The sequence below is a fragment of the Protopterus annectens genome, chromosome 9.part0 (genome assembly GCF_019279795.1).
Source record: "Protopterus annectens isolate FY-2018-M chromosome 9.part0, PAN1.0, whole genome shotgun sequence".
NCBI lineage: Eukaryota > Metazoa > Chordata > Ceratodontiformes > Protopteridae > Protopterus > Protopterus annectens.
In genome coordinates, this window is record NC_056743.1 from 1,410,880,787 (window position 1) to 1,410,896,210 (window position 15,424).

General features: G+C 39.4%; 1 protein-coding gene across 4 annotated transcripts in view; it reads right to left on the minus strand.

Moving 5' to 3' along the window:
* Positions 1–15,424, minus strand: part of KANSL3 (KAT8 regulatory NSL complex subunit 3) — a 2,067,031-nt gene that overhangs the window by 973,532 nt on the left and 1,078,075 nt on the right. For all 4 annotated transcript variants that reach the window (XM_044084373.1, XM_044084371.1, XM_044084372.1 and 1 more), the window contains exon 13: positions 3,414–3,611. In XM_044084373.1, coding sequence (XP_043940308.1) covers positions 3,414–3,611 — 198 coding nt within the window. The remainder of the gene's footprint in view (positions 1–3,413; positions 3,612–15,424) is intronic.

A 15,424-nucleotide genomic window follows, 5' to 3' on the forward strand; every position in this document is an offset into this window, starting at 1 on the left:
GTCAATGGCGAAAACCCATCAGTTTGGAGCACTTCAACACTGACTTCAGTCAGGACATCTACACGATGTGGGGAACAGCCTTAGCTACACCATTCTACAAGGCACAACCTGCTGTTCCACCTTAAGCATCCACAATATCCAAAAGATAGGTGTCAAGGTAGCGTCCACCCCGGTTGCCACAGACAAGGTCAAAAACAGACTCTCCTTGATCCCAGACTAAGAAAAGGACTCCCTGTACTGACACCAACAGAAAACAATGGAAAGAGAGAGTAGGTGAGAGCTCAAAGCCCTAAAATGGCAGAGAAGTACATCTTCCTGTCAGACTGTTCTTATTCTCAAGCCAGCCTATCCACTAGTTGTGGGGAAAAGACAGTGGTCTTTCAGACAATGGAATAAGCCTTGGGGTGGTTTCACAAAAGCCAATGTAAGACATCAAGCCATATGGAGGTCAGAGAAAGTCAGTACAAGTACCTCCAGTCTTCCTGTCTGGCACCTTCAAAGACCGTTGTAATGAATAACTGGATGAATAACTGGATGCCTAGTTCTATGATGCAGAGAGATAAAGCCCTGTCTATAATCTAGACAACATGATTTCAAAAACTTGTTCTGCTACTGGAACAGCCAGGCAGGGACTGAGTGTCTAGTACTGTCTCACAAATGCTTGGTGGAGGGAGAAAGTAGTTTTAATCACCTAACCATCACCATGCAAGTGAAAGGACCACCAAACAACCAGATAATGTGGCCTTGGCATTGCCAAGTCAGTGATGGCAGCCTTTAATGGCACATGTATGGTAGCTCTATCAGACATGCACAAGGGGAAGACATAACATCCTCACAGTGATACAGAAGCTCATGTCAGCCAGCTGGGGAAGGGGGATCAATCAGAGATCCTTAGAAGTGTCCTATCAGTCCATGTTAATGATGGCTTCCTGGGGAAAATCGTTTAACAGGTTGGGAGAAGAGACAAAAGCAAGGCCTGAAGTGGGGGTAGGATAAGTGGTGAAAACAGCTTTCCACTTCAAGTCCCTCAGGCTTCTACTACAGTCTGTGAAGTGGGAATGGCCACGGGAAGGCTGATGGTCCACAAATGACTTCAGCACAAGCAACCTTCATTGCTGAATGATGATGAGCATCTCCAGCTATTTCTCACCAAAGTCAGTGGCTATTTATCACTGACAAGGAACTAATGGGTTACATCTCAATGAAGAAGTACTGATAATTAGCAGGTGGAGAACAAAAAGTACACAGAAAAAATGGATACTGGGTAGCCTTGCAGTTCAGAACTCAAAGCACAACCCAGGGAAACGTTCATACAAAGCCTCACATAATGCAAGGTCTCCATAAAAAAGGGAGATATCAAGAGAAGTCTAAGTAAGCAGAATTTTCAAGGATTTCATCCATCTAGATGACCACGAATTCTCAACCAACAACCCCCAATGGAAAATAATGGGAAGGAAACCAGCCCCTCTGCAATAGATCCAAAGCCAGGATCATGTCATGGCTCACACAAATATAAAAGCTGCGCATGCATGTTATCAGACATACAATAACATGCAAAAAAGGCAATGTATAAGAAGAGGCCATTAATGACTGCCAACACTGAACTGCAGTCCTTAACAATGAAATCTCATTCCAGCTCTGGATAAGAGTCAAGCAAATACTTGATCTGCCAAACCTGGACTGCAGACCCTGATACTAGCTTGCCCAATGGCTCCTCCTCAACTAGGACCAGCAAAGCCCAGATGCAACAGGGGAAAGTGGGGGGTGTTTTAGAATATAAAACCTCAGCCTCAAATACTCCAAACACTCATGAACACATTATTCAAGAGGCCACAATCCCCATGATCATAATGGACTTATCCAGGGCTAGGCTGATCAAATGTGGGGTAAAGTGATACAAACACCCCAGTATGCACCCCTCGGCATGGATGGTGGGGCACACCTCTCTCAGGCTTAAAAATCCTCTGCAGAAATGGAAGTTGAGAACAAAATCAAATTTCTAATAATAGGGGATATGGTCTGCCCCTGTGAAGCCCACATACAACTGGAGAAAAGAAGTTTTGTCCTTTCCACAATGATGGATCCTTTTCATTCAGGTCTATCTGTAGATATAACTGTTGGGTACCAAGCTGCTTGTCAAATCCAATGTAGTCATATAGTGCTACAATCCTCAAACTCATTTAGACTTTTTCTCATAATCCCCCTGTTCCTTCTACTTCTCAGATAAACCCAAGAGCCCATCAAGGATGCGTTGACCAGTGACAATTATGTAGAGTAAGAACATTTTTCATGTTTACTTACCTTCTTTATGATTTGGCATCCAAGTTCCCCTTCAGACTTACACAACCAGTCCCTCACACAGAACATTAACTACAACTCAAACAGATGCTTCATACCAATTCCATATGCCTGTCATGACCAGTAATACACTCTCAGGGATTCTGAACAAGGCAGCCCTTTCCACCTGTCATGTGAAAAAAAAACATTCCTCACATAATCACTGTGTACATGTTACCAATGGAAACTAAACAACAGCAATATTAACCACCAACAACTTCTTCAGAATCATGTTCTCTCCCAATGCAAAATGAAAATGCTTCACAGAAAAATATTTCGATTTATAAGCACATCTCTCCCTCCAACCAACATCTCTCCTGTGTTTTGTCCTACAATCAAGAACACAGTGCACTACATCTGTAACTCCACTCTACATTTCCAACATTCATTCTCTGATACCTGCCTTATCCATTTCCAAATGATGGAGGAGCCAAAACCTACCCAAGCACTCAGTGGCTTAACAGCAGCAAAACAATCCTGGACTGAATGCCAGTACATATTACAGAATGTATACAACTCACTCATATATGGCATGAAAGCCTATTCAGATGGTTGCCAACTCACCTACGATATGCCTTTGGGATGTGAGAGAAAACCATAGCACCTTGTAAAATCTCATGTGAACAAAAAAAAGGGTGTCTAGCCAACAAAGCAGGCATCTCAACCAGGAACCAACTTGCACAACTAAACACAGTTTTAGCAACACTAGCCGATACACCACTATGCTGTCTCAGTCATGGTGTATTTGTCATTATTAAATCTAGAAAGGACTATCCATTTCAAATTCTCAGCCTAATTCTTCTTCCAACTCTGCTACAACCTTGATGTGAAAACCTATCAAAATCATATGATAATATTCTCCCATGCATAAATTTACAACACAGTTCCTTCTGAGAACATCTAACAATCTGAAAACTGGACAAAGTATGTCATACCACCAGACACAGTAATATGCCAGAAAAAAAAAAGAAAAGAAACACAAGGTTAACATTTATTATGTAAAGAAGATACTAACATGAAACACAGCTAAGTAAAAATAAAGTATATTAAAAAAAGACCTTTAAATGAAACCATACCTCTGAGCCAGAAGGAGAAATAGGCACACGAACTGCTGGGGAGGCAGGTCTGCTGCGCCGTTCCTGCATTTCATAGGAAAGATCACGTTTCAGTTCACGAACCTTTTTTTTCTTTTCAGCATCTAGATCTTTGGGTTCAGAGGCAGACTGGCTCTCTGCTCGGGTGAGAACTCCTGTTAAGAAATCCGCAATCTCATCCTAAGTTAAAAAAAAAACAGCATTAACTTTTACTATTTTCACTATGACAGAAAGAATCCAAATTAATCTGTCTTCTTCTGCTGAAAATGTCTGTGCTCAATTTTTTTTCCCCACATAGATCAGCTGAATCACACTTGAATCATACTCGATTCTTCTATTTTCAAAGAGTGGAAGACAACACAGAATGTCAGTGATGTGCTGCCCCAAGGTATGTCAGACTTTAAAGCTCATTTATTTCAGTGGTCATTTTACTTCACTAGTGGCAGCTTACAGTTAAAATACAATCACTGCTTTTTATATAGCAATAGAGCAGCTGAAACCTCCATCTATAGTAACTGGACAGTGGGAACTTTCTGAACATAAATTATTTTCATAAGGTATCAAAAATATAAAATCACACAGTTCGTCTATGTCTTATTTTGGGTCTACTTTGTTTGCACAAAGTTTCTGTACTTCGAAGCCCACTTGATCGAACCTAGTTGTTCGAAGGACCAAAACTTTGAAAATGGAGTACGGAGATCACAATACAGAGCGGAATGGGAATATGCCCTTTTCTTCGCTGTAGTGCAACCTTGGAGGTAGGTATATTTAAGTAGGAAGGTGTGTGGGGGGGCTGGGTGCAGGGGGGCTTTCCCCCTGCAAAACATGTTTTCTGCGTGTTTTTTTTTTTTTTTTTTTAAGTCAGCCGATTCGGCGACTAGGCTTCATAGAAAGTGCACTTTTGTTGAAATGCACTTTTGCAGAAGAGAGCATCTACTTTGCTTGTTCGATGTAACGTGTTTTCGAACAAAGTAGATTCCTTACTTTACCCTAAAAGACTAAACTTTCTCACTTTTCCTAATAAACCACCCCAGAAATTCATTCATTCACTCATCGCACACTTAATCCAATGACATGTTCATAGTGAAGAAGCCTGTCTCACTACTCAATGCTCAGAAACTCACCCTGAAAATGGTATCAAACCATCACAGGACATAGACACACACACACACACACACACACACACACACACACACACACACACACACACGAACACACACTCCCTCTGACATGACATGTATTATGGTCAGGTTAGAGGAGCACCAATTCACCTGCCACATGCCTTTAAGATGTGGAAGAAAACTGAAGCACACTGTGAAAACCAACAAGGACAGAGGAAAGAATTGTACTCTGGACACACAAGGCACTCCAGCTAAGAAATAGACTGGAGAACCATGTACCATGAAGCAACACAGCTAATCACTGTGCCAAAGTAGTGCTATAAACATTACCTTGCTGTAAAACAACTGTAAAACAACTTAAAGAAAAGAAAAACTATAAAATTCAACTTTTTTTGCCAAAATAGTCAAATGAAACTAGAAATGTGATAAGACTGCATTACAAGAACAGAAAGTTAACATCTCAAGAGGCAACATCCCACATAAGCATATACATACTCCTTATCAGAACCTAAGATGAGCTTCTCACGAGATCTTCAAACAAGCCCGTCAAATTTATACCTACATTTTGGGAACCTCATCAATTTAAGCGAGGACAAACACACAGTTCAAGACCTGTACACAGAGCCCCTACTACAGTACAGAAAATCACTGTATTTGAGAAATCATCACATAAAATAAAAACTTACACACCTTTTTGGTCTCAATAACCTTTGTCAGGTTTAAAAATAAATAAACAAAAATGTTAACTGAAAGTTAGTTCAAAACTTACTAAATTCATGCAACCTCAACACCAATATATTATGATCAGTGACTCAAAAATCCATAAATCAGCTAGCCTGTGCCAGTGGCATACAGATACAAAGCCCTAACTGCAACCCAGGAGACATGCGTTAGAATAGCAGCTAAAGAATTTGAAGGCACAGGCAGAAAAAAACTGGTGTGCCCATCTTGGAGAGGGTGCAAATGTTCTGGGCACACACATGCAGTTTGATTTCCTTGATGGAGAATGAGGAAGCAGCTGTGCAGTGTTGCCAAAAGGTGGTCAAGGCATCCTGCTGACATCAGCCCTTTGTGGAATTGAAGGGCAGTCATCTACTGATGACCATTGCAAGCCCCACCCTCAGGATGTTGCAGGGTTCACACAGGAATGGGAGGTAAAGATAAAACTTTCCCCCATCAACAGAATGATACTGGTCCAGGACACCTCCATTTCCTTGCCAACCCTGAACATTGTTGAAAGAAATGCCGGGAGATGGGAGGGTGTGATGATATTCAGGGATAGGCACTGGAAGCAGCTGATTATCAGCTGCAAGGGAGCCAACAATAACTACAAAACAAGGACATGCCTTACGTTTTTCTGCAAAGAACGAGTGACTAGTCTGCTTATCACGGAGAAATGTTTGCTTACACAGCTAGCTGACAAAAGCAAGGCATAACATGATCATAATTTATGACGCAAGCTGGCACAACAGAGATGATCAAGTTTCAGTGATATGCAAAAAGACATGGAGGGACTATGGAACATTCTCCATGACAAAAAAAAATCATATTTAGTAAGGTCCCACCTTCTCCTCAAATGGCACTTGAAATTAGAACTAAAATCTTGAGCTTCAATTTGTGGCTATGAACCTGGTGTAGTAAGCATAAGATTTAGTGTCTGTCAGCCTGGCTTGAGACATGTGACTAGTCTGCTTTACACTGGATGGCTTTACCCTAGGTAGTAAATGTCTTAAACCGAAAGCTTTTGATCTTCACAGCATAATTGTTTTAGACCTGCATAAGTTACATCTGAAAAAAAAAAATGATCCAACAATGATGAGGTAAAGACAGCCTTGCTACATACCAAAAGTTCAAACAAGTGTGCCGTCTCAAAGTTTTTCCTTGCACTTAAAATACACATTGTATTATGACTGTAGCACGGTTTAAGACAGTACAGTTGTGTAAAAACTTATAACAATAGATGTCCTACTGATCACTGTTGCAGTATTATAAACTGTTATATCATCTCCCCTTGGATGTCCAGTCAGGGTATCAAAGTGAAAACCTTCCAAGGAGCCACACATCAGATGTATGACCTAAGCCCATGGACTTACGGGTACATAAACGGATGTATAAATGTAAAAGCCTCAAGACTGTCTCCAAGTCAGTAAGCCTGAAGAGGCCTGAGAGACAAAATAAACTGGTCAGCTAAGAAAGGAGAAGCAGAACAAAGGGATAAACCCTCAGTCCAAAAGGAAAAAAGTAAGAAAAAGAAAAGGTGGAAGGCAGGGAGGGAAGGGATACTGCAACAGCAATCAGTAGGACATCTACGGAAAGTTCTTACACTACTGAACTATGTCCTTCCTTAGATCACTGTTGCTGTATTCCAAACTTTTGGGTAATTCCCAAAGCTTAAGATGTGTGAACAGTGGATGGAAAAGAGTTAAGGGAATTGTCTAGTAATCCAGAGAGAGAACTGACCTGGCAAAGGTGGCTATGGATCTATAAAAGGCAGTCACTCTGTAATGTTTGGTGAAAGTGTACACTGAAGACCAAATAGCTGCTTCTAAAATTGTTCTAGAGTCAATTCTCTTGTAAAAGATTCCAGATATGACCACTGCTCTAGTATAACAAGTCTTTGCAGTAGAGGGTAAGGTTTTACCATGTAGAGTATAGCAAAAGGATATGGATTTAGAAATCTAGTTAGAAATAGTCTGTTTTGAAACTGGGTTTCCTAAATTGGAATCGTGGATAGAGACAAACAATTGGTCTGATTTGTAAATATCCTCGTTCTTATCCAGGTAAAATCTGAGCTGTCTATGCACATACAGGGAATGTACGATTCTTTCTCCACTTCAACAGGAGGGTAAACCTTAAGATTTTCTTCCACGAAAAGGAGGACCACAGCAAAAAAGAAGAATGGATAAAACCCAGTAGCTTCTGTCCTCCAGCTCATCCAAGTGTAACAGCTTATGAAACTAAATGTGAAGCAGAAATTAGGAAGGCCCTCTGCAAATCCGTAAGAAACAAATTCTTCAACTTAAGTCAGCATGAACGTAAAGCCTTATTGAACCTCAACAAGGACTGTACAAGGAGAATCACGAAGGCTGACAAGGAGGGAGGAAAACTAGTCACGGACACTTCGGCATATAATACCAAGATTCTAAGTATACTAGACAATGAAATATACTATGAAAAAAGCAGGCTTGATGGTGTTAAGAATGCATACAACATAAATGAAGAACTACTATTCCTCTGTGAAGAAAGCTTAATCAGCGACAGGTTCGTAGTTTTTCTGACTGTGAAACATCCCAAGATCCCAATTTTTTTCGGGATCCCTAAACCCCATAAAATCATCGAAGATCCCCCCCCCTACTGCCCTGTGATAGCGAGTGGAGGAAGCATTACTGAAGCAATATCCATATTCCTAGAGGTACAAATCAAACCGTTGGCTGAGAGCAACCCATCCTTCATTCTTGACACCAACGACCTATTAAGCAAAATAGAAAATCAAAAGGGATGTTTTTTTGGTCACGATAGACGTCGAAGCCCTCTATACAGTACTGTCACATGATTACTATGTGACAGCAGTCGCCAAAGCAGTGGATTCATACAACAGCAAAAGAGGACACGATACTGAAACAGTATGCATGCTTCTATAGCTACTGCTCAGAAACAACTACTTCCACTTCACCAATCATTTTTTTAGGCAGAAAAAAGGAATCGCAATGGGAGCACCCATGACTCCCAGCTTGGTCAATACCACACTTGGGAAATGGAAGAGGGAACACATTTACCACTCACAGTTCTGGAAGGAAATGCAATGCTACTACCGTTTCACAGACGACGTGTTTATCATCTGGGAAGGGACAGAGAGAGACTACTGGAATTCTTTGACTATATAGGGAACATCACAAACTTCCTGAAGTTCACAAACAGCTACAACACTACAAGCGCAGTCTTCCTCGATCTCCCCATCACCAAATCTGAAGACTCTGACTCCCTCATGAACAATCTTTATCAAAGACCCACCCGAGCCAACCTCCTGCTCCATAGGGGGAGTTTGCACCCCCTTACAACCACAAAGAATGTCCTGAAATTACAAGGTTTAAGAACAGCGAGAGTCTCCAAAGAACTAAGGGAATTCACAACCAATATTAACTTTGAGAGATTTCAGAGAAAGGAGATACAGTGAAAATTAATCCAAAACATTTTTGACCTGATCAAAGAAGGCAAACAACTCAACCCTGCATCATTAGAAACTCCGAGAAGACGCAAAAAGACCAAACAAGATAACCTCAGTTTGACTTTGACTTATTCGACTGACTTTCAGTCATTAAGGAACATCATTAAGGGCAACTGGATCATGGAAAACCTGATTCTTGATTAGCATTTTAGTTTAATTTGTTATAAATTTAATTAATTTTACACTGGACTGATCGTAATACCTTTTCTATTCTTAGTAAAACTGCAGACCAAAAGGAGTTTCAGGCAACTACACAATTTGGCGTGCTTTTCCCACGCATCTCATTGACAAGATTTCTATCCCTCACTAACTAATGATTGATAACTTGTCTGAAAATTGGTGGCACGCTTAATACAACAGCATGTATTTTTTAATTAATTTATTTTTTTTAAGGTGTGTAGTACTTTAATTACTTTCTCTGTTTCAGTTATTTATTGATACCTGGTTTGTATTATGTTTAACTTACTAATAACGGACGAGGCAACAGCGGACCAAAAAAGGATTCAGGCAACTCCACAATTTGGCACACTTTTCCCGCGCACCTCATAGACAAGATTTTTGTCCCTCACTAAAATGACCGATTAATTGCCTGAAAGTCTCTGAAACTCTTAATGCAATAGCATGTCTTTTTAATGATTATAATTCTTTAATATGTTTAGGATTTTAATTAGTTTCTCATTTTCATTAGCATATTTACTGATACCTGGTTTGTTTTACATCTAATAGACTAATAACAGGTGAAGCAACAGCCTCACCACACCAATGGAAAGGTAGGTCTTTTGAAGCGCATAGAAGCTAGCAACACGCTAAAGAAGGTGTTTTACCTCAATCAACAGCTTGTAACATTAGGAAGTATTATTAGAAAGCATGAAATATTATCCCTATGCTGAATATTCTCACTTACGTTCTAATTACGATATGGACACACTTAAAAGTTAACTATACTTGATAGTCTTCATCTGTTTAAATAAATGGCTGGTGTGGAAAGGAAAACTCAATAACTCCTCGGCTTGGACAGTACACAGTACACGAGTTTATTGCAAACAACACGAAGTAATAAAACTCTCCGGGTTAAGCGCTTTCATCTGACACAAGCAGACTTCTTCAGAACAAAGACAAATAATACTACACTCTATAAACTTTGTGGTGCCAAAAACACATTTCACATGAGATAATTTAGAGGTATATACAGAAAAAAAGCTTACATATATATATATAAAACATACTAAAGCAGTCCTATCCCATTTATATTGATATTCAAAGTTTCTCTTATCAATAAGACACTCATAAAATTCACTTAAAATTTATAAAGTTAATAAGGTTAAATATATGAGTTCTAGATTGGTAATCAATGAATCAAATGCACATATGATAACTATTATCAAAGGCACTAGTCTAACAGTGATATAAGACATGTTAAAATATCTAAATATTAATATATAAGAAATATCTAAATAATAATATATAAAAAATATATATATTATATGAAATATATGAAATATATGTAAAAAATATATCATAACTATTTAAAACCTTAAAAATATGCTGTACTGCTGAACCATAAAAACTATGCTAAATGCAAGAAAGGTTTTATACTGATGGAATCATTAATGCCAGGTAGTCTCGTGGCATCGGAAATGATCTGCCACTTACTCTCCTTCATGGCCAAGAAGGCTTTGACATTCCCCCCATATACTCTGATACTAACTTGGTCAATGTTTGAAAATTTGAAATAATGCGTATCTCCACATTTAAGTATATACCTATAAAGGGCATTCTTGTTGTCTTTATTTTTAATGCTGTATAGATGCTCATAAATGCGTCATCTCAACTGTCTCTCAGTCTTACCAATGTAAAACGCTGAGCATAACTGGCAAGTTGCAAGATAGACGACGGATTTAGTGTTGCAATTCCCTGTCCTTATGCTCAGCGTTTTACACTGGTAAGACTGAGAGACAGTTGAGACGACGCATTTATGAGCATCTATACAGCATTAAAAATAAAGACAACAAGAATGTCCTTTATAGGCATATACTTAAATGTGGAGATACGCATTATTTCAAATTTTCAATCATTGACCAGGTTAGTATCACAGTATATGGGGGGAATGTCAAAGCCTTCTTGGCCATGAAGGAGAGTAAGTGGCAGATCATTTCCGACGCCACGAGACTACCTGGCATTAATGATTCCATCAGTATAAAACCTTTCTTGCATTTAGCATAATTTTTATGGTTCAGCAGTACAGCATATTTTTAAGGTTTTAAATAGTTATGATATATTTTTCACATATAGTTCATATAATATATATATTTTTTATATATTAATATTTAGATATTTCTTATATATTAATATTTAGATATTTTAACATGTCTTATATCACTTAGACTAGTGCCTTTGATAATAGTTATCATATGTGCATTTGATTCATTGATTACCAATCTAGAACTCATATATTTAACCTTATTAACTTTATAAATTTTAAGTGAATTTTATGAGTGTCTTATTGATAAGAGAAACTTTGAATATCAATATAAATGGGATAGGACTGCTTTAGTATGTTATATATATATATGTAAGCTTTTTTTCTGTATATACCTTTAAATTATCTCATGAGAAATGTGTTTTTGGCGCCACAAAGTTTATATAAAGAGTGTAGTATTATTTGTCTTTGTTCTGAAGAAGTCTGCTTGTGTCAGATGAAAGCACTTAACCTGGAGAGTTTTATTACTTCGTGTTGTTTGCAATAAACTCATGTACTGTGTACGGTGTACTGTCCAAGCCGAGGAGTTATTGAGTTTGCCTTTCCACACCAGCCATTTATTTCATTACGTTGTTGCTGTGCTGTGTTGGTGTTTCATCTGTTTAAAACTGATAAGGAAACTAACGATGGAAGAGTAGCGTTACTCCAGCCATATTTAATATTCCACCACAAATTATATTTAATTTTATTTTACGTTCTGGACTGTTCACCATACACAAACACAGCCCAGTACCATTAAATTACGCACCGTGAATACTCAATGTTTTCCAAACCTTTTATGTGATTCAGATATTACACTCAATCAAAGATAAGGTCCCACCAAGCTATACACACTGAGGAACTCATCTTTGAATTTATAAGTTGAACCTCCATTTTCCATTTTTTATTTTAAAAGTTTAAACTTGACCTAGACTGATTTAAATTGAAATATTAAGCAGATCAAACTCTCCAAAGGCGCCAGCCATAATTTCTGCCTATTTTTTCATCCAGCCTAAAGTCAATCCTTTTCATACCCGCCCCCTCCCCTACTGGTTAATTCCTCAAAGGCATGTTCCCTTCCCCATGTCACTAAAGGTTTCCGTCCCTGCAGCATTACATAACAATCGACTTCCATCCCCATCCAGCCCCCAATCCTCAGTCACTCAAACCTACAGTTATTCAATTCTCCCCTTAATTAAACATATTCGAATTGAGAAAACAGCAAAGCAAAGTAACGATGGAAGAGCAGCTGGACTCTATCTATTGATCTACCTCTTCCACCACAAACACTTCTTTCTAAGGGCCACAATGCACGTTTTTTCCACCAGGGTTAACGCTTGACGGTTGCTTGTTTGCTAAATTTAATTTAATGCAACGTACTGTAGTTCTATGGTTTTAGTAATCTTAAAGGTGTACGTTTTCCTTCACAGTCCAAGTTTACCTAAGAAATCTCAGAGTTCAGCACCATGTTTCACATTTTGTTCTCTCCAGGACTAACGTTTGAAGGGTGGCAGTTTACTAGATTTAATTTAATTTAATATGATTCACTGTTATTTAAACTTTATCTAGCAATTTTAAAAGCCTTTCTTCCGAGTCCATGTTTACCTAATTACACTCAGGGCTCAACACCAATATATTAGGCACCGTTATTAATGGGCGACTGTTCCAACATTAAAAGAATCCAGTTATGAAATTTAATCACAGATATGCCCCCCCACCAAGTGAAACACAAAGAGAGATTCCTTTTAATGATTTAAGTTTTAAACTCCACCAATGGCCACTTCATTTTAATTCTAAGCAGTTTAAATTTCCCAAAGGCACCAACCATATATTTCTGATCTTTCAATGTACTTATAGGAATTCATTTTAGACCCACCCCCTCTCCCCTACTGGCCACATCCGAAAGAGCGCACCCCTTTCCCCAAGTCTCATAATGTTCCCACCCTGTAACTTTACATCACAGTAAGCCCCCATTCCACATCCATGCCCGTCCTGCCCCTCCCGATTCATGTTCACCTAGAACGGCACTTCCATTTCCCCGCCCACCAACCCACCTATCAGTTCAGGTCAAGATGTTCCCATGCAGCCCACAAGCCCAGCCCCGAATTATAGATATTACAGTCACCACAAAAACCTAACCAGCCTCTATAACAATAGCATTCCCACCAATCACGGCACAACTCATCAGGACCGATGATGCCCCACGTAGAGTCCCAAACTCACAATCAAAGCACAGCCCATCATGACCAATGACATCCCACAATGAGCACCTTACTCCCAATCAGCTGCGTTACCCGTTTCCTCGTGCTTATTTCCATCCTAAAACCCAATATAACCAATTACGGACATCTCGACTCCTGAACCAATTACAAGATGCCCAAATATTACTGGAACCAAGTTATATTGTTCAGATGTACAAAGTGATATAAATTCAAAATAAATGAATGTTAACTATTAAAGTTTTACTGCACTTACCTAACAACCATGTTTATCCATGTTAACAAATAAATAAAGGAATAATAAGATGGAAAACCAAAGGAATCCGCACTGTGATTTTTTTCGGGTATGGATTTAAGTTACAATACTTGATATTTAAGATTTCTTCACCAAATGAGTTGTTGCTCACACTTATAACATTGTTCCTTTCGCTCTGAACAATTCCTACTGTTGAAATTAGTTAATAACCTTTGGGTTAAGACATGTTGAGCTCTAGGGTGTCCAGACTCTAATTTTAAGCAGTCTCTCCCCCTTTTTACACTTAATTTGATTACTATTCTGTGGATTACGAAAGAAAGTGGGAAGTTTCACAGCCTGGTTGAGAGACAGTTCATTTAATACTTTTGGAATGATGGAAGGATTGACCATTAAAGACACAATGCCCTTATGGAAAATAAGGCAGGGAGGGTTTTCCATAAGGGTCTGTAGTTCGGAGACCTGTCTGGCAGAGATGACAGCTACCAGAAGGATAGATTTCCAAGTACAAAATTTGAGATAGGCAGATGCTACTGGTTCAAGAGGACAAAGAGTGAGTTTTCTCAGCACAAAATTGAAGTCCCAAGCAAGCAGGGGAATAGCTTTCCTTGGAGGTTTCAGGTGGAGTCTGAACAGAAGCAGCAGTTCCAGAGGTAGGTAAGCAGATATGGCTGAAATGAATGACAGGGTAAGTGAGTATGCTAGGATAGACTGCAACAGCTCTCACAGACAAGAGAGTACCATATGGATATTAGCCTGGAGTAGGTGCTCATAGCTTGGCCAACAGCACATAGTAAATCTTTTTCCATTTTGCTATGTAAAATTTTCTGGTAACAGGTTTACTTGCTTCTTGGAGAACCTTAAGCACGCCCTTAGAAAATTGGTGTCTAAAAGGGATCAAAATCTTACTATCGATACTGAAATTCTGAGGGAAGACGGGTTGAGATGAAGTAGTGAGCCATTCTACTTTGTGAGCAAATCTACTCTAAAGAAAAGCTTCTGGTGATGGCTCTTGGCTAGGTGAAAGAGAAGGAAGAAGTAATGCTGCCTTGGTCAATAGGAAGTCACCAGTAAGATATCTGGGCACTTCTTCTGGATAAGACACTGGGAAGGACAGGAAGTGGAGGTAAGACATAGAAGAACCTCTTTTCCAGGGGAAGGTCATTGTGTCTATTTTCCAAGCATGAGTACAGTATGCCCTGGTGCAAAAGAGTGGAAGTTGCTTCTTGTTACTGGAGGCAAAAAGATTTTTTTATCTGTTGTATCCCCCATTTGTGGGCTATGTCTAGGAAGATCACCCTGTTCATCATACATTCATGGAGATAGTCTCTTGATCTGCTCAGAAAGTCTTCCAGGACACTGTCCTGTGAGGGGGGAATGTAAACTGCATTGAGAGAGAGGTTTGCTTTTGTGGTCTGATCCCAAGCCAAAACAGCCAGTCTGCACAGCTGGTAAGATCTGACCCCCCTTCTCCCCTACCACAACATGATCAATGTGTTATCTATGAACACTCTTAATGGACCTGATTTCCAAGAATGGGAGGAGATCTGCAAGGCCAGTATCAGTGCCCTTATCTCCTTTAGACTGATGTGTTTGGATCTTAAGATTTGTAGGTCATTGTCCCTGAACTTCCAGGTTGCCCGTCCATCCTCCCTCACATTGTCTAATGCGTCTATATGCGGCTCCTGTTGTGGTGTCTGTGGTTTGAAGGGTAGATCTGGGTTTAGCTTTATCTGTGATATCCACCACAGTAATTCCTTATTTAGGCAACTCAGGACAGGAACCCATGTGCACAGGGGATGTGACTGTTGGGACCAAGTGGATTTCAGGTACCACTGAATCTTCCTCATATGGTGTATGGCAAAGGATACAAAAGGGGTGGTTGCTGCCATGAATCCCAGTGCTCTGAGTATCTCTCTTATGTTACAGGGCTGAA